Source organism: Pteropus vampyrus, unplaced genomic scaffold (genome assembly GCF_000151845.1).
Source record: "Pteropus vampyrus isolate Shadow unplaced genomic scaffold, Pvam_2.0 Scaffold580, whole genome shotgun sequence".
In the NCBI taxonomy this organism is placed as follows: Eukaryota; Metazoa; Chordata; class Mammalia; order Chiroptera; family Pteropodidae; genus Pteropus; species Pteropus vampyrus.
This window is the reverse complement of record NW_011889361.1, coordinates 190,763-210,337: the sequence shown is the minus strand read 5'-3', so window position 1 is coordinate 210,337 and position 19,575 is coordinate 190,763. Positions and strand designations below refer to the sequence as shown.

General features: G+C 34.7%; 1 protein-coding gene across 1 annotated transcript in view; it reads left to right on the top strand.

Moving 5' to 3' along the window:
* Positions 1-19,575, top strand: part of CFTR (cystic fibrosis transmembrane conductance regulator) — a 127,908-nt gene that overhangs the window by 69,678 nt on the left and 38,655 nt on the right. The window contains exons 16-21 of the mRNA XM_023525607.1: positions 625-662; positions 1,123-1,373; positions 4,846-4,925; positions 9,650-9,800; positions 10,699-10,926; positions 13,693-13,793. Coding sequence (XP_023381375.1) covers positions 625-662; positions 1,123-1,373; positions 4,846-4,925; positions 9,650-9,800; positions 10,699-10,926; positions 13,693-13,793 — 849 coding nt within the window. The remainder of the gene's footprint in view (positions 1-624; positions 663-1,122; positions 1,374-4,845; positions 4,926-9,649; positions 9,801-10,698; positions 10,927-13,692; positions 13,794-19,575) is intronic.

Below are 19,575 nucleotides of genomic sequence, written 5' to 3'. Positions count from 1 at the left end.
TCACGATTGTTAAAAATAATGTTTTATATAGTTATGACATAAGACATTTGTTCCTCAGCCAAAAGTTTCTACCTGAGAAAGCCCAAATAGTACCAATAGTGTATGTTTTCCCTTGAGTGCACCTTATCTTTATTCATAAACTGTGAAGTTTTGTACTGTTAAGACTTTTAACTGATTTTCATAAATATTAACCTCATTTCTTCCAATAATTAATTGGTCTCATAGATATTAGTCCCTCACAACCATTGCATGACAAGTAAAATTATTTATCTGCCAGCAGGCTGATTTTCGTCTCTTCATAAGAAACAAAGTTTATTTCAAACATTTAAGTGTAATCTTAGTTCTCTTGTGGGGTTCAATGAATAGTTTCTGTTGAATGAAGAAAATAAATAACAAAGTATTCAATTCAGTGAAATTTAAATTCCATTAACTTAAGATGTTCTCACCACAAATAATGGTTCTTAAAACTTTTATTGCAGCTGCTGGACCCAGGAAAGCAAAAAAAAAAAAGGAAAAGAAATTGTGTATATTTTGATGTTGGTCATGGTAGAATTAGAGGAGGGTATGGAAAGAATAGGTAAAAAAAAGTTGGAAAAAAATCAAGTGTGTATTGTTCCATTCCAGGTGGCAGTTTCTTTGGTTGTGTTGTGGCTACTTAAAGAGTGAGTATTCCATGTCCTATTGTGGATTGTATTTTGTTTTCTGTTGATTATTTGGGCTTTATTGTAACATCCACTGCGCTTCATTTCCTCACAATATTATAGTAGTGGAAAATCAAATTCTTTTGTTTAAACTTGTAAGCATGTGCAGTTCCTGCAGCTTTTTGCCAGTTTCTAAAGGATTTTGTTGTGCTTAGTTTCCATAAAATCTAATGAAAATATTTAAAACAACATTATACATTAGTATTTTTTCTGAGTACTTAATAAAGTTCATTTTTATCTCTTTTAGTGGTGAAAATTTTATCTCCTTTCTTGCAGTAGTAAATCTTTGAGGTTAAAAACATAAGTTCTGCTAGTGAAATACGTTGTGTTTCTTTAGACACAACTTCAGTTTCATTTACATATATTGAAAATTCAGTTGGAAAGTTTGGTTGCTAAATAACAATTTCCCTTTCCTTTACAGCACACCTCTTCAAGACAAAGGGAATAGTACTAAGAGTACAAATAACAGCTACACAGTGATCATCACCAGCACCAGCTCCTATTATGTTTTTTACATTTATGTAGGAGTAGCCGACACTTTGCTTGTTCTGGGAGTCTTCCGAGGTTTACCACTGGTGCATACTCTAATCACAGTGTCGAAAATTTTACACCACAAGATGTTACATTCTGTTCTTCATGCACCTATGTCAACTCTCAACACACTGAAAACAGGTATGTGACTGGGTATACAAAGTGAAACTGCTGATCCACCATCCAAAGGGTTGGTAAAGGATACAGGCTTTCAGTTGTAAGATGAATGAGACCTAAGGATTAAATATGTAACATGTCACTATAATTGATAACACTGTCCTGTACTGTAATGTAATTAAATTTGCTTAAATGTTATCAACAAAAAAAAAAAGAAAAGGTAGATATGAGAAGTGATGGATGTGTTAACTCGATGGGAGGCATCCTTTTACAATACATACATATATCAAATGATCACGTTGTTCACTTTAAACATTTTATGATTTTATTTGTCAGTTATACATCAATAAAAATAAAGTCACAGAAGGTATGAATCGTCAAATAAAGAGACCAAACATTTTTAAAAAACTAAGGACCATAAAGTACATGAAAAGTAATCAATTTCATTACCTCCCCTTTAGACAAATTCACATTTGAAGTTTAATAAGAAATTCCCCCAAGTTTTATTCTTAGAGGAGTCTGCTGAGCACTTACTTTGTGTGGCACTAAGCCAAGGGCTGGTATGAAAAGGTGAATGAGACACAGTTCTCTTCCTAGAAGAACTCACAGTCAAGGGAGAGGCGGTAGACACAGAAGCATGTGATTATAAAGCAAAAAATAAATTTCAAGATTGAGATTTTTAGATGATTTGTATCTACAAATCTCAAGATATGAAATATCCATCAATTTTTTCTGGCTAACAAAATTTCAGTGTTAGTATTCAGGAAGATCTATACAATTATTCTGAAGCCCTTGTGTGTCACTAAAGCCTTGTCTCATTTGAATGTACTCGTCACCACCATCTGTTATAGAGCTAAGAAATGTTAGACCTAAAAGGGAATGTCAGATTACCTTGATCCAATGATTTCATTTTTTATGGAAATACTGAGATCCAGAGAAGGTAGAGGATTTGTCCAAGTTTCCAGCCATCAGAAATGGCCAATAAGGCATAATGGAAAAAAACATGGGCATTGTTTGAGGCCTGGCTTGTCCCCATAAGAGTGATGATCACGGGCAAGTTATGCTTCTGAGCCCTGAAAAATGAGGTCTTTGTGAGGATGAAACAAGGCAATCTACTTGCTCATTACATAAACAACATGAAATAGATGTCAATTCCTCACTGTCTCTCCCTCTTAAAGGGCACCGTTCCCACCGTGGCACACTTTCCATTCCCCTCTCTACCTTCGGAGCTCCTCTCCCTTAAGTGCTGCTCACAGTTGGTTCTGAACCGTCTCTCTTCTACATTTAAATGGTTACCATTCATTTCATTTTCTCGGTCATCTTACTTTCCAAACTTTAACCCACTTTGTAGGATGATTCTAAAACATCTCTGATTTTACAGTTCTCCTTATTTATTCTCCTGAGAACTGAAATAGCAAGATGATCTTATAATATCTAGATGTCCTTTTCCTACCCCTACCTGCATCCCCAATTTCTGTATGTAAAAATGATGCTTTCTTTTAAAAACCATTGCTATTACTGATTTATGATTCATTTGTTTTCATTAAGTTGCCTAGATATCCTCTGCTGTACTTGGTAGCAACCAGTGTTTCTTTGCCTTGTGTATTCTTTAGTTTCAACAATTGCCCTTCTGCAATTGTTTATTGACTTTGATTTTCTCTAATTTTGCTATTTAAATAACCTTAAGGCACACAGACACATAGTAGGTGCTCAGTAAAGTATTTTCAATGAATTAAAATGTGAGTACATATTTTCAGAGGACACTGCTATTTAAAATATAGTAAGTACCACCAGAATGATATTTTTTTTCACTAAAGTGAACTTTCATTTTCTGAACAGTATAAATATCATAGGTAAATTTTATCCATTTTTGGTTAATTTATGGAAAGATATACAGGTATGTTTAAATATGCTAAAGGAAATATTATTGATTAAGGCAAGAGATAGTAACCTTAATAAATCTGCATTGAATAATTTCTACATATAAGGCTTTTTACTGAGGGCTATGAGTGAAAAAATAAATGTGGCTTGGTCCTACTGACCTCTAGCAGTTTACAATCTAGAAAAAGAGATGTGACATGTATACAAGTGACTGTGATATAAGACATGGACATAGTCATTAAAACACAAGAGGTGCTGACAAGATGTATTAGAGGTATTAAGTGTGTCCAGAGGAGGAAGGGATTAATCTGATCTGGTGCAAACATTGACACTTTCTTGTAGGAGAGGCGTTTGAGTTGGGCCAGGAAGGAGACATAGATTTTGACAAGCAGAGATGAGGGGAAAGGGTTTTCATGCAGAGAGAACCACATGGGAAAGGCAGGGAGGTAGGAGAGTGTAGAGTGTATTTAAAGAGTAAACCAAGAAGGGGATTTAGTTACAAAATTAGTCACGAGAATGTAAAGTACAAAGTGGGGAATATAGTCAATAATATTGTAATAACTATGTATGGTATCAAATGAGTACTAGACTTATGATTGTGATCACTTTGTAAGATATATAAATATCTAATCACTGTCGTACACTTGAAACTACTATTGTACGTCAACTATAATTAAAATAAGTTTTAAAAAAAGAATAAACCAATTTGGCTGAAACAGAATGTTTGAGTAGAGGAAGCTTGTATTAGGTGGGTGGCTTAAGGCCAAATCATGTAAGGCATTAAATATTAAACTAAGAATTTTGGACTTTATCCTGCAGTTAATGGGGAGTGGGGGGGGGGGTAAATGATAAGATTCAATATCACTTTGTTTGTACAGTATTATATTATATTTTATCTGATTATATGTTTCACTGCCCTCAGACAATGAATTCCTTTAGGGCAGGGGGCATGGCCTATTTCACCTCTGTTATTTCAGTGCCTAGCATTGTGCCTGGCACATAGTGGACACTTCATACGTAACTCTTTTTCATTGAAGGAAAAAATGATCAGACCTATAAATGTGAGTCTGGACTTTAGAAGACAGGATAAAGCTTAGATTGCCAATGAAGAGGGCAGAAAAAGAGAACATGGCAAAGGAGGTTCATATAGTGGCCAGTCAGGGAGTGGGGACAGCCCCAGGTTCTGCAGAGGAGTGTCAGACAGGTGTGGAGGTCAGAGAAGGAGAGGGAGAGCTACTCTGTGTGGACTGCAGGTGAAGGGAATGATGAGAGCCCATACAGTAAATTATTAAACTCAGGCTTGCAGGTGTGAGACTGTAATAGGATGAGTGCCTATTTCTGACATAATTTGTGGTAGGGGCTCTTTTAAAAACATTAGTTTTTGCCTGAATCTTACAGTATTTTATAAAAGTTTAAAAGTGGGAGATGGTAACTTGAACATAGTTACTTAGAATCTTTGTACAACACTAAAATTTTGTTGTCCTTTTTTATCTGATTATATGCTAATCCTTGTTTGAGTTATGAATGCTTCTGCTGTGATCCAAATTTATCAAATATTGGTATATCTTTTTAAGATTACTGGTTTCTGAGGACCTTATCTTCTTTTATATTATAGGTGGGATTCTTAATAGATTTTCCAAAGATATAGCAATTTTGGATGATCTGCTGCCTCTTACCATATTTGACTTCATTCAGGTTTGTAAAAATAAGTATTATTAAGTATCTTTGCATTTGTTTATACTTTAAAGAATAATTGAAAATAGAAGTAAATGAGTTTTTGCTTATTTTTCATTTGATTAAGAATTGAAATGCTATCCTATTGTATCAATTTTGTTAATATCAAAGTCTTCAAAGAAGGCATGATTTTAGTAAATTTAGCGATAAGTCAGAGCCCTTTCCCTCATCCAAACCCGAGGCAATTCCCCATTTAGATATAATAACTATCTACTTGGGAGTGATTTGAGAGGTTTAACAGATCATCTTCCTCCAAATTACTGTCCACAAAGTATGACATTTTTGACATTGGCATCACGGTTTGATGGAAGTTACCTACCTCCAAAGGGCCCATGTTAAAAGGAGGATTGATTCCTTGGTGTGCTACATTTCTACATGAACACTTTGGTACACATTTGCTAGCAGCCTTACAGTAGGGACCATAGTGAAGGACAGAAGTACAAATAAGTTTTCAAGAACGTAAGAAAGGAGGAAAAATTCAAGACTAGAGAGAACTATCCCTGGGTGATAGATCGGAAGAGGTCTCTAGGGCAGCCTGGCTCTGAGAATGTGTCTCTGGGGCAGGATGGACTGGTTGGTGAGAGTGAAGAAGATAAAGGAGGGGATGGACATGAAGGTGAGCTAGGGAACACTGCATTAGGATTCCATAAATGACAGAACTTAAGGAGCATTGTGAATTAATATCCTTGGCTATTGGACCAGGTTTGAAAACAGCTTCCTGTCTGGCTAGATCAAGCCTCAAAGAGCAAATGCCACAGTCTCAATGATCTCCTTGGAACAGAGTGCAGTCCATCTTAGAATGAGTCATTCTGTCCTCCCACCTACTTTCACACCCCATTCCCAATAGCAATACTTTGAAAGAACCTATGCAATAAAATAAGGGCTACTACATTTGTGTGTATACACAATTGATATTGGCAGGTGCAGAAAAACCAGACTGTCAGTTTGCCTCATCTGAAATTATTGGCACAATCAAATGTATTAACTGTTCCAAGTGAACTGTAGTATTCTGGATTTCCTTCAGTTGTTCTGTTTAGGGATATAATTCAGCAACGGCTGCTGAGATTCTGTAACCAATGCCTTGAGTTCATGCATTTGAAGGAGTATTTCTCATATCTTTCTTTAAATGCTGGACATTCGTTCCTCATTCCAGCAGTGCAAAAGGACTGGTCTCAAATATAATATTATTAAATCAGGTATAAACTGGAGCATGGATATCTTGACATGACTGCAAAAGGATTCATGATCATATATTTTTTTTTTACTTTGGTGGTCTACTGAGTATTTTCTGAATCAGTGTAAGGCTCATTTCAAAAATTCCCTGGGAGAGTTAATTTTTAAATATTTATTTTATATTTTATAAATTAACACTTTTTGACCCATGTGATGGCTCTCAAATCCTTTCTCTCATGGCAGTTTGAATAGTTGCTGCTCAAGTTCTAATACTTTGGGGGTTCATTAGTTACTGCTTCACAAGTGTTTGGGCAGGGCTCTTTTAATTTCTTTATTTTATTTCTAGGAGGGTCTCACCATAAGGGAGCATAATGTATAACAATCAAATAAAGTAAAAGTCTGATTAATTTCAATTTATTCAAAATTCATCACAGGTGTTTCTTTAAACTGTGAGCTCCTCTGTTATACTTATTTATATTCTGATTAATGGGTTTTAATTCTAATCACAGCATTTCAGGAAAGAATTTCTGTACATAATAAAGTATACCTTGTAAATTTCCTTTCAAAAAATTAATTTCTATTTATTCTGTTTTCTAACATTTGATAATGTTCTGGCAAATTTCCTCACTGGTTTGAAATGTCACATAATAAAATGAAAGATTCAGGTACTATCTACAGATACCACCACTATTTTGATTTAACAAGATATTTAATCCCTGAGGGTCTTAGTTCTCTAACCTGTAAAATGAAGAAGATAAACCTGATGATGGTCACTTTCAGTATTAAAGTTATATGTTTCAGATTGGCATACTGGAAGTGAGCCATACAGAACAAATTTGAACTTAAAGCAAAACAGAGAAAAACTGTATTCTAGCTCCTATTTAACTCTATGTTTGGGTGAATGATTTATTTTTTTCATGAAATGGAAGCCTACATATCTAAAATACTGAAATCTCTCAAGCCTCAAAATCTTTAGTTTTTTTTTTTTCTGTATTATCCTAATATACAATTACATATTGAGTCCTGCTACTTTGATCTCTACTGTGTCTTTCACATTTTTTTCCCTATTATTTCTATTAATCCCATTAGTGCCTTGCTTAAAATTCTCAAGGACTCAACTATCATTTATGAATTCCAAGTCTGGTATTCATTGCATGGTTTTAAATAGGTATTAATTTATTTATCTACTTATAAATTAATTAACTTACTGATTTCAAAGTGATTCTTTATTCATATAGTCGGCCCTAGTTTCACAGGCGGTGCTGCGTGACCTTCAGAATAAGGAATGCTTTTGCGCTACTTTTGGTGGGTGGAAATGTGCTGCCTGCTTCCTAGAGGCACAAGTGGGTGGTGCCTTGTAGGTTTTGTAATCTGTCGATTTGTTTTTCTCCTGATGAAATTTAAGATTCGTGTAAGTAAGAATGGGAGTTAGAAATCTGTGCTCACATTTTCATCTTGTACTGAAGTCCCTCTAGTTATTTCGTTGTCCTCTCACTAATACACTTCGCCCGAAATGACTTGTTTCTTACCCATCATGAATTAGAAACTAGGACAGAATTTAAGGATTTTTGTGGAATTAAAATATCAGACATATTAAACTAGTACCTTTAGTTTTGCACACAGTGCTAAATTATTAGCTTCTGACTTCAGTGCCTACGGATGGCCTTTTATGGAACAAATAGAGTTATTTTCCTCAATACTTAGGCTTGTTTTTCACTTATTTTCCGGTTTGGGCTATGTTCTAGATGATTATAATTGCTAGAAATCTGTTTTGTGAATGTTTCATTACTTCCAGTTGTACCCACCCTCTCCATTCTCCTCTGACCCAGTGTGATATCTGGGTAGTCGACTACCCAAATCTATAATAAAAATAGCAAAAATCAAATGAACACAGTACCATTTATAGATGTCAACAGCAAACAAAGGACCCATTCATAATGGAGTAGTGGAATGTTTCTATGTTACCAATACAACAGCATTTGCCTTTCAGACATACTGGTATTTAGTATGATGGCCCATTTAAATTAAATCATGTTGCCTAGTTAATCATGCTTAGAACTCAATTTTTCTCTTTTTTTCCCTGAAGAAAAAAAAAAAATTCTTGGTTAAAAAACTAGTTTCCCATTAATAAAGTCTCGTCATGGGCATTTGGGGCTTTCTCATTGTACTGGTGGCATTTTTAGGGCAAAGACAGAATAGGGAAGACTTTCCTTAGATTTTCAAATCATGTATGTACTTAATCCAGTGTCTGGCACAGTAAAGGTCTATCTGAATATTTGTTGTATGAAAGAGGGGCTGTTAGTGCAGAATGATGTTTGGAGGTGTAGAGATGTGTTCCTTAGAAAAGCGTCATTGAGATATTATCATGTGAAGTATTAGATGAAAATAACAACCTATTTAAAGAAGATGTATGAGCTCTTATCTACACCCCCAGCTCCTCCCTCATCTGCCAAAACGTTCTGTATTTCATCACCTGGAAAATGAATGTGTCACTATAGAAATTGGTGGAGAACTGGCTTACTGATTATTATATTGGATATTATAATAGGTTTATTTTTAACTCTTGCTGTGACAGTTTATTTATAGTTTATTCAAATGGGTTGTTGTGGAGCAATCATTAGCAGACTTTTTTTCTTTTTAAAATGTGGATTTAGTGTCATGTGGAAATATAGACTTTAAGCCTTTTAACTTGATCCTGAAGAACACCTAGGTGGTGAGCTCGTTTCTGTGCCTGCCAACGGGGCTCTGGTTTTTTGGTGGACAGTGTGAAGTGATACCTGCAAAGGATGGTCTTGACTGAAGTACGTTCTTTTTGACAACATGAGAGGAAAAAATTGTCTAATTTCAAATTAAATCAGCTATACCTCCCAAATGATTTTTAAACCTCTCCAGGTCATCTCCGGTTATTTTTAAAGGGACAGGAAAGGGATTTGGGGGAAGGGGCATAACATTTATTACATATAAATTTTTCAGCACCTTAAACATGAGGAAATCAGGTTCAGAGAAGTTAAATAGCTTGCCCAAATGGCCAAGACTACCTTCAGACCAGATCTTTCTGATTTAAAAAACTCCAGGATGAATGCACAATTTTCAGAAACTGTCTAAGCAAAATAAATGCTAAAATTTTACATTCATATTAAAATTGTGATAAAAGTTTATTTTAAAAGAGGATCAGACTAGAAAAAAATTCATGCTTTAAAATTTATTTGTCATTCAATACTTTGAAGTGCATGGGAAATGAAAATATTCTGAGATCCAAGAGCATCATGTTTTCAAAACTTCAAAATGTTATTACAAGGGAACTAAACAATTTTTTGAATGTTCATAGAAATTATAAAAAATGTACTTTGAAGTGACAGACTTTCTAAGAGGAAGGTACCTGCCTACTATTGAGAATTGAATAGAGTGTGAAGAGCTTACTTAGAAATATATTGCTGACATACCTTGTCCACTTTGCAACGTGAAAATGTTTAGTCATCAATATATTCTCTATTTTCTCTTTGATTCTACAGTTGGTATTAATTGTGATTGGAGCTGTAGCAGTGGTCTCAGTTTTACAGCCCTACATCTTCCTAGCAACAGTGCCAGTGATGGCTGCTTTTATTATGTTGAGAGGCTACTTCCTCCACACCTCCCAGCAACTCAAACAACTGGAATCTGAAGGTGTGATGCTGAATGTGCAATGATCACCTCGGAAAATATCCACAAGAGCTATTTGTGATTCTCCGTTGTTAATCTACTTTTCCAAAAATTTTTTTCCTGCTTTTAAACTCTTGCATTATATAACAGTAACTTTTAAAAAGTGTATGTATATAAAAAGAAACAGCAAATTACAAAGTACTCGCAGATTGTTTTTGTTAATTAAGACCATCTGGGTTCATTTTGGTTTTAAAACAACTGTATAGAGTCTTACCAGGGTTGGTATATAGGATATTCATTCATAATTTACTTATATAAATTAAATTTTAAAATGATAGTGCTGCAATTACTAAAGGTTTGTCTGGGTTCCCAAACAATACTGGACAAAATTCTTCCCTCAGGCTTATTTCAGACACCCTACCTTTCTCTCCCCAGGTCTCCCTTTTTGTGCTCCAAACACTGCTTGAGCTGTTTGGGAAGCACGCTTTTCAGTAACCGCCTTGGCAGGGGTACATTTTCAGGGGACGAATTTCCCACGTGTTTCTTTGAAGGTTACTTGCTAAATTAAGGCATGTAAACTTTCTTAATAGAAGCCTTTAATAAGTTGTCTCAGCAGTGATTCATTTAGGATTAGCCAGAAAAACAATGCCCAGTGGTAGCCAAGAAACATGAATAAATAATGGCAGTGATTTTATAATAAGTTCCCATCCACAGCAGCCAAGTAAAAAAGGAGGATAACTCATTAAAAATGACAAATTGCATCTCTTTCAAGTATGGCACCAGAATGAAAACCTCCCTAAGCAATGACATTTATGGCTGTTTGATTACTCCTTTAAGCTAATCTTTATCAGGTACTCAGTAATAAGAATTTGTGTTATATATTTATATGACTTGCATTGTTTTCTATGGGAATATTTCACAGGCAGGAGTCCAATTTTCACTCATCTGGTTACAAGCTTAAAAGGACTATGGACACTTCGTGCCTTTGGACGTCAGCCTTACTTTGAAACTCTGTTCCACAAAGCTCTGAATTTACATACAGCCAACTGGTTCTTGTACCTGTCAACACTGCGCTGGTTCCAAATGAGAATAGAAATAATTTTTGTCATCTTTTTCATTGCTGTTACCTTCATTTCCATTTTAACAACAGGTACTATGAACTTGTTAACTATTTAGCTAAACATTTAATTTAAAATTCTGTCAACCAATAAAATGCTACATTCTTATAGATTAAAAATTTTAGCTATCTTTAAACAGATTTGGGGGAGTTTGTTATTAAAACATTTGTTGTTTCATTGTTGAACAAATTTCCTTGAATTTTATTTCTATTGTTTTATTGTTAAACTAATGATTTATTTAAATTAGAGCAGTCTATTGTATTATCCCTGCTTTACAGTTTAAAAAACAGACAAAGGGAATGTCAGATAATATTCCAATACTGTGATTGAGAAAAAAAATTATCTTTGACTCTCATATTGGTAAAGAATTAAAAAATAATAGATCTTTCTAATAAAGAGCTCTCTGAAGAGGAGAAAAGAAACATTCACATTTACACACACAAATACAAAATCCACATTTCTGTTGTTTTGTTCTTTTAATTCATCACTAGTTGGTAAAACTCGTTATCCTAGAATTTTTGCATGACAAAAAACTGCCATAGATGTGAAATGTTAGGTAAAAGTGCTATTTTTTCAAATACAAATGTGCTGAATTTAGGCTCTTGGGTAAAAACACAAAATATTTCATCAAAAGTAAAATAAATATCTGTATAGATAAGTGAGCTCTTCTATTTTAAGAGTTTGAATTACTGAACTATATGAAGTGTTGAACTGTATATGTGACAGTGGAAAAGGGCTCAGCAAATGCCAATTTGGATTGTTGGGTCGTAAGAACAGTATCCCACTCAAATCAAAATGAGGCACAAGTTGGAGAGTTACAGGAGTGCCCTCAGGAGCCCACGCTGGGCCTCTAGAGCAAGTGGAACAGGCCCGAGGAGTCAGACCTGATCAGCTCTTCTCCCCATCTCTTGAGGCCAAATGCTGACTGGCCTCAGTTCCTTCTTCTCTATAGCTGCTTCATTCATTTCTCTCTTTGAAGACTGGTTTTCCTGGTGTACGAGGGCTGTGCCACGGTGATTTTGTGTCCTCTCCATTTAGTCCCACCGAATTAACAGCAGAGTCTCTCTGTCCAGTTACAACATCCTGGGGAGAACAGAAGATAGGCTAATTTGGGCTCAGGGGTCCACTTGCAGTCCATACAGCTGTAGTGAGGGTTGTAGGTTCCCCACGTTCATTGTTCTCATCTACGGCAGTGAAAAATGTCTGTACACAAGGAATCTAAGTGAGCAGGCGAGTGAACCCTTAGCAGTTCAGTAAGTCATTTTTGGGCAACATTTAAAACATATAAAGTTTCTTTTTTGGTCCAGAATTTAAATTTTTTTCCCTTAAGTTATTTGGAACAGAATGAAAGAGAGCTGGATTACATGAATAAATATTTGTTCATAATTAATTCAAACCAATATATCATGAACTATACCATAATGGTTAAGGATCTGATTGAGGCCTGATTTACCAAGGATAATAGTCAAAGCATTTAACAATCAGTATAACTTAGGACCTATCAATCAAATCAGATGTGCAGCCAGAGTGGATGTTAGCCATATAGCTGATATCAAGATCATCAGCTCTATTAACTTGTATACATTAACTTCTCTAAGGCTCTCATTTTCCCCATGTGTAAATAGACATAATAATAGTACCTATCTCATAGATTTGTGGTGAGTATTAAATGTGATAATTTGTGTAAAACACATATAGCGTAGTGCCTGGTCCATAGTAAATACACGTAAGTCTTACACTGCCTATTGTTGTTATTGCTGTTAAACTTTATCTTACTCTCCTCTTAATCTTCAGAATGAATAATATGTTAGGGTCCTGAATAAATCTTGCCTGTTTAAAATAAATGATTTAGTGCTAAAAGCACATATAGTTTATGGTTTTTCTTCTGTTAGAGGAATCGCGGAAGCAAATAGGTCAATTATTTCTTGGAAGTAATAGGTCAATTATTTCTTACAATTTTGGAACCCTATGACAATTTTATCATGCATAATAGATTTAAGGACTGACTCTCAATTGATACTTGATAACCTAAAATTATAATAATTTAAGAAAATTTTTATTAGAAAATTTTTATGGCCATAAATACTGAATATTTATGAATTTTAATGAGTGGTTCTCTCCAGCCCTGAAAAACTACTTATTCTAATTAAACACTTAGTATTGTTCTTCCTGTCTTCCTGGGTGAACTAGTGTTTTCTGTTTTGTTGTTGTTGTTGTTGTTTTAACAGACAATGGTAGACTTCTCTTTCCAAATGGCAGACCCATGAGTTTTGACTTCCCCATGAAACTCTTAAGTCCACTTTCTTCCCAACAGCATCTGATGAGCAGAAACAGTCCTCTTCATAAGGGCATGAAGCACATCTAAACATCTTGGGATGCTGCTCACATCTTTTCCCTGCTTTTGACTTCTTTGTAGAAGAGCTCATGAATACACAGGGCCTTTTTCCCATTGTCCGTTGTAGTCTTTGAGGGTATTATTATTACTTACAGAGTAATAGTAGATAAACATGGTATCTACCCAATACCAACAGCCCCTTCAAAATCTCAAGCATTTGAAAAAGGGCAACTCTTTCCTAATCTTCAATCACTCTTTGATTAAAACATTTGTTGAATACTTACTATATTCAGGGCATTATTACCAGTAGTAGATGCTATGATGAACTGATAAAGGATAGTTAAAACTGGCACAAAATTGAAATATAACTTTAAATGACATATGCCCTAGGTGAGGTATAAATAAAGGGGTTCACAGAAGAGAGTAATAACAAAGTTTATTTATATCTCTTTTCCACCTATAGGTGAAGGAGAAGGAACAGTTGGTATTATTCTAACTTTAGCCATGAATATCATGAGTACATTGCAGTGGGCTGTAAATTCCAGCATAGATGTGGATAGCTTGGTAAGTAATTATTATTTTAAAAAATTTTTATGAAAAAATTTAGACAAATCAAAAAGTATAGGTAATAACATAAAGGACAAGTACGTATCCAACCCCCAGCTTAAGAAATAAAACATTTCAGATAAAATGAAGGCTACTATGTATCTCTCATTAAACCCTTATCTCTTCTCTCCTCATAGCTAGCACAGTCAAGATCTAGTGCTGCAGTGAACATTCTTGCACATTCTTGTCCAGAATTTTTCTAGGACAGATACTCAAGAGTGGTATTGCTGGGTCATAGAATTCACACATTTAACTTTACTAGATGTTCTTAAATGTCTTGTATCACTTTATATTGCCATCAAGAGAGTATAAGAATTCTCATAGGTTCATAGCTATGATATGCAACACTTGATATTGTTAGGCTTTTTAATTTTGGCAATCTGATAGATGTGAGATGATTACTAAGGAAATAGGGCAGCTTAATACATATTTATTGGCCTTCAAGTTTACCCTTCTGTTAATTGCTTATCCATGTCGATTGCCCATTTTTCAAATAGACTAGGTTTTTGTCTTAATTGATTTGTAGGAGTTTATGAATTCTCTATCAGTTGTCAGTTCTATAAATTTCAAACATGGTGTCCCAGTCAGTGGCTTGGCTTTTAATGAAAAGATTTTAAATTCAATGAAGTAAAATTTATTAATTTTTTTTAGGTTTCACGCCTTTGGTATCTTATTTAAGAAATTCTTCTCTATCTTGGGTTTTCAAATTTATCAGCATTACATTTTTAATATTCTTATTTTTAGAATTTCCACAATCTTTAGTGATAGATCCTTTCTCATTCTTAAAGTATTTTTCATTGCTTTCTCTCTTTTTCCTTGATCAGTATTGACACACATTTCTATACTTATTGGTATATACAAAGACCATATTTTGTTTTTTTTTTGTTTCTCTTGTTTCCCTAGAATGCGGTGCCTTCAATCACGTTTATGAGCTTAACATTGTGTCAGGGGCACAAATCCCGTGGCAGCAAAAGGGAGAGATAAAAGAACCAATGCAAGCTTCCCATTTTTATTTAAAAGACAAATACATAATTTTCAATCAGACTATGTAGTTTGGATGGCTTAATAATCAACTTTTATTGGTCTATCTGGAGTACTATATTTAAAATTAGTCATCCATTACTGTACTGGTAGAGGGTCAAGAAACTTATGTTGAGAATGACTGTATTATTACAGCCCAAGTTCCTTTACCCATCCTCTGAGAGAACGCACACATTCTCAAACCACACACATTCATTAGCGGTGGCATTTGTATAATTAATTCCTGTTAGAACAAATATCATTATAAAAATATCTCTAAGAAAAAAGCACCTAAACCTTTTAAGGCCCTCTTTTGCTCATGTCTTAATATGTTATTTAACCATATATTTCCATAAGGTATTTTTATTTCTCTAGTTTTTCACATGGGCATCCTGGGCTTGGTGACCTGTGCTTTGACATTGTATCTTTCATCTCCTGATATAAAAGGATCTTTGTAAAGAACTATTATGTTATAAGGTAGTCTATGAAAAGTGTCAATATTTGCATTTGATCTCATTTTAAAAAGTCATGTTCTTTTGTTTGAATATCAAAATGATCATGTTAGTTTTTATTTCCCTGCCAAATAACACAGTGGTCTTTCCTGGGCCTTTTTAAGCATTTATGTAGATATTAATTTCCATCATATTGCTTTCACTCATGCAATTGCTAAAGTTATACAGTAATTTTTAAATTTTCACCTGGCATATGTTGAAAGTAGGAGGAGAGATAGCTATGTCCTAAAATTTCACATTTGAATGATTTTAACAATAAAGTTCCTTTTGACTTCTGAAGTAAAAACTCAATATGTTCTCATTTTACTTTTCTGATGTGTTAACTGAATTTAGACCTGAGTTTAAGATGCAGTAAACAGAGTGTTTTATTTGACACATGCTTTTAGTTGTTCAGTTCTGGGCTACTGATTTTAAAAAATCGTTAGACTTGGAAAGAAATTTCATTTCCCTAACCAGCCTAGATCAGACGTGAACAAGAGTCAAATGTCAACAGAACTATGCAATTTTAAAAATGGCAGTCTGACTTTTACTGCTCATCCATTGCTTATACCCAGGTGCCTGGCTTTCATTAGCTTTCAACCAGTAAAGGTAATATTTGGATGATAACACTTTCTCATTGCTGCCACTAGCACTCGAAACTAGCCAACAACTCTTTTATTATATTTTCCTAATAAATTCTTTACCTTATTCCCAGAGGTAGTTCTTTCTCACCTTTTGTCTCTTCTCAGATACTCCAATAATTCCACTTCCTGCACTTTCAGCTAAAGACCTTACTACATACTTTATAGGAAAAAAAAAAGATGCAACCAGAAATAATTCCCTCATTTCTGTCCATCAGTTGTACCGCCCTAGTGCACCTCTACTCATATGCTCCACCTTTCCTCTGTGTCTTTGCTCTTATAGAAAGGCCAGTAATATGCAATTAACCCCTCTTTGTGAGATCTTTCTCTCTAGCTTAAAGCTACCATCTCTTGATCTCTAGCTTGTACCCTATTTCATTGATGTATTTACAGCAGAACTTCTCAAAAGAGTGCCTGTTTCCATTTTCTCTTCCTCATTTCTTCCATAGCCTACTTCATTTTATTTTCATCACCCCCATGACTCATTACCAATATCTTGCCAGAGAGCCAATGTCGTCGTCTCCCTCAATCTCTCAGCAATATGTATGCCATGAACAAATCCTTCTTCTTGGTATACTTCTCTCATTTTCATGATGCTACTTCCACCTGGTTTTCCTGCTACTTCTCTGGTTCTACTTTACTCCTCTTTGCTGGTACTGGTTCTTTTTACAGATCTCTACCCTTCAGCTATATCCCAACCCTCTTCTATCTACACTCTCTCTAGCTGTTTTTATCTAACTCAGTGCTTCAAAAACCATCTCTTAATGAACCACACATCCATATCTGTAATTTAGACCACTCTTCAGCTCTCTAAACGCATATACAACTACTAATTTGACACCTCCATGTATTCATAAAACACAGTGACAGAATGTCTTCCTGTAGACTTGGCATTTTAGGCCATAAGTTCTTGTCCAGAATCTCCTCAAAATACATATGAGATATCAAGAGACTATTAAAAGAGAACAAAATGTCTGTTCTACCTACTAATTTGTCTAACTTTATGTAGCAAGTTGGAAAAAAAAATCATCTGAACATTGTCACCTTATGAACAATATACAGCAGGTTCTCAAATAACATTATGTCATTTAATATCATTTTGTTATAACATTAATGAGGTGCTGTAGGAACTTAACTCTTGTTAATATTAATTAGCCTATGGTAAAATTGGTTTCATTATACATCATTTATTTAAAGTCATAGAACCTAATGATGATAAGTGAAGACTTACTTAGTTTAATTGATTGTGAATGACCTCAGAAATTATTTAAAAAATAGTAAAATTATCAGTCTCCAATTTAATAATTCCCACTATAAGCCCCAATTTCCAGTTAGTTCAATTGATATTACAATATTTTAAAAACTTTTATTTCTAATTCATTCTTTATTTTAACATGGATTGTATATATGCCTCTCTATTCATTTCAGTTGTATATCTCATATCATTCTGTAAATGGGCTGAAAAGAAAAGTGTTAGTTTCTTTTAACTCTGTATCTCAAGTACTATATAGATTATAGTTATTATTGCTAAAGCAATTATATTGAATATTTTGCATTCTTAACTAACAAAGCTGTGTACTAATTTATTTCCTATGGATTCACAAGATGCCTGCCATCTTTAGTACCGTAAAGCTTTCTTTCTCCTATTAGCTACATAAGCATTTTGTATCTTAAATAGGCAATGGACACCTAGATTTCTGCCTCCATGAATGAATGGAGATTAAATAAACAAATTAGAGCTAAAGAGTGTAAAGGTGATGTTTCAGATTAGCAGTATCAAGCCACCTGGTGACTGACATCTTGCCCACACTCATAGTTGCATTGTTTGAATGAGGCAGTTGACAGTTTATGTCTTTTCAGGGCTATCTACCATATAGTGAACTTGACTAAAAGATCTGAGCATGTGAATATTATCCTGCTTCCTTAATTCTCCAACAGCATCAGCAGATAAACTGTCCCTGTTGTATTGTGTGTTCCTAATAGCTCAAAAGGAGGGAAGCCACTAGGTAAGCAGGGAAGATGGTACATCTGCAGGGCTCATGTTTAGAGTCTAGTTAATGGGGCTCCAGAAAGTTCTTGCAAGATTGATGCAATTTGAGAAGAGTTTTCTGTCAATAGAAACTCTCTCTGTTTCTCCTTTGTCCTTTTATTGCCTTGTGTTTATTTTGGGTTCCAGTGAAGATCAAGTGACTGTACAATGACCAAAAAGAAACCTGATGGAAAGAGAAAAGGACAAACGTGGATTTTCTCCGCTGCTTCTGATGCCTACTCCTCTTGTGTTGAAAATAGTTTCTGCTATAAAAATCTGAGAGGAGGATTCATTTCTCCTAATTGTTTGCCTCCTTTTAATGGCCTATTTATAATATCTTTCTTTTTTTTCTTTTTTCTTTTTTTCAGTTCTCATGAGTCCTTGTGGTGTATTTTCCTCTTGTGACCTCTGTCCCAAGATTTCTTTCCATCTAACTATTCTCTTTCCATCCTGCAGAATGGTTTTCTACTCTGCATTCCACTCTGGCCTTACCACCAAGAAGCTATGTGGCCTTGGGCAAGTCATGCCCCCTCAAGGGCTTCACTTTTCTCATTTGTAAAATGAAAAAGTTTGGTTAGGAATTTTCTGAGGTTCCTGTCAGCTCTGACATTCTCTCTCTTCTGCACCCTTTTTGTATGAAAGATTTCAACTCTTTTGCTTAAATATTTTTTAAAAATTACAATTGACATATAATATTATATTAGTTTTAGGTATACAACACAGTGATTAGACATTTATATAATTTATGAAGTGATTACCTTGATAAATTCAGTACCCATCTGACATCATACATAGTTATTACAATACTAGTGACTATATTCCCCATGCTATACTCTACATCCTTATCATTATTTTGTAACTACCAATTTGTACCTCTTAATACCGTCGCCTTCCCCTCAATCCCTCCCAAATCCGGCAACCTCTGTATTTGTGAGTTTGTTTCTGTTTTGATTGTTTGTTTATTCTGTTCTCTAGATTCCATATATAAGTGAAATTATATTACATTTGTCTTTCTCTGTCTTACTCCACTCAGTACAATGCCCGCTAGGGTTCATTCTTCTTGTTACAGATGGCAAGATTTCATTCTTTTTATGGATAAATAATATTCCATTATATATAGATACCAGCTCTTCTTTATCCATCCATCCATCTTGTTTGTCATGTATCAGGCATTATTCCATATGTTCATAGGAATCACACATATCTGCCACTCTCCTTGAGTGCTGAAGTCCAATGGTTAAGTTATTCACCACTGAAGTTGTCAGAGCAGATCAAACAACTCTGAACCAGTGTGTTTCTAGAACCAACCAAGAGAAAGAAAGTGCCATTAATATGTTCTTGAGTCTTGAATTAGTAGGAGAGCTTATGAGAACCCTAAGTGATTGCTGGAGTGTTGAAAAGCATGGAAAATTGATTGGCTTTTGTGCTTGTCACTTTAACTTCCTGGATTTAGATTTTCTCACTTATACCAAGAAGGAATGTATTAGATCAGAGGTTCTCAACCTGGCAGCATGTGAGGAACTATAAAATTATAGATTACTCAAGGTCCTCTAAGACCA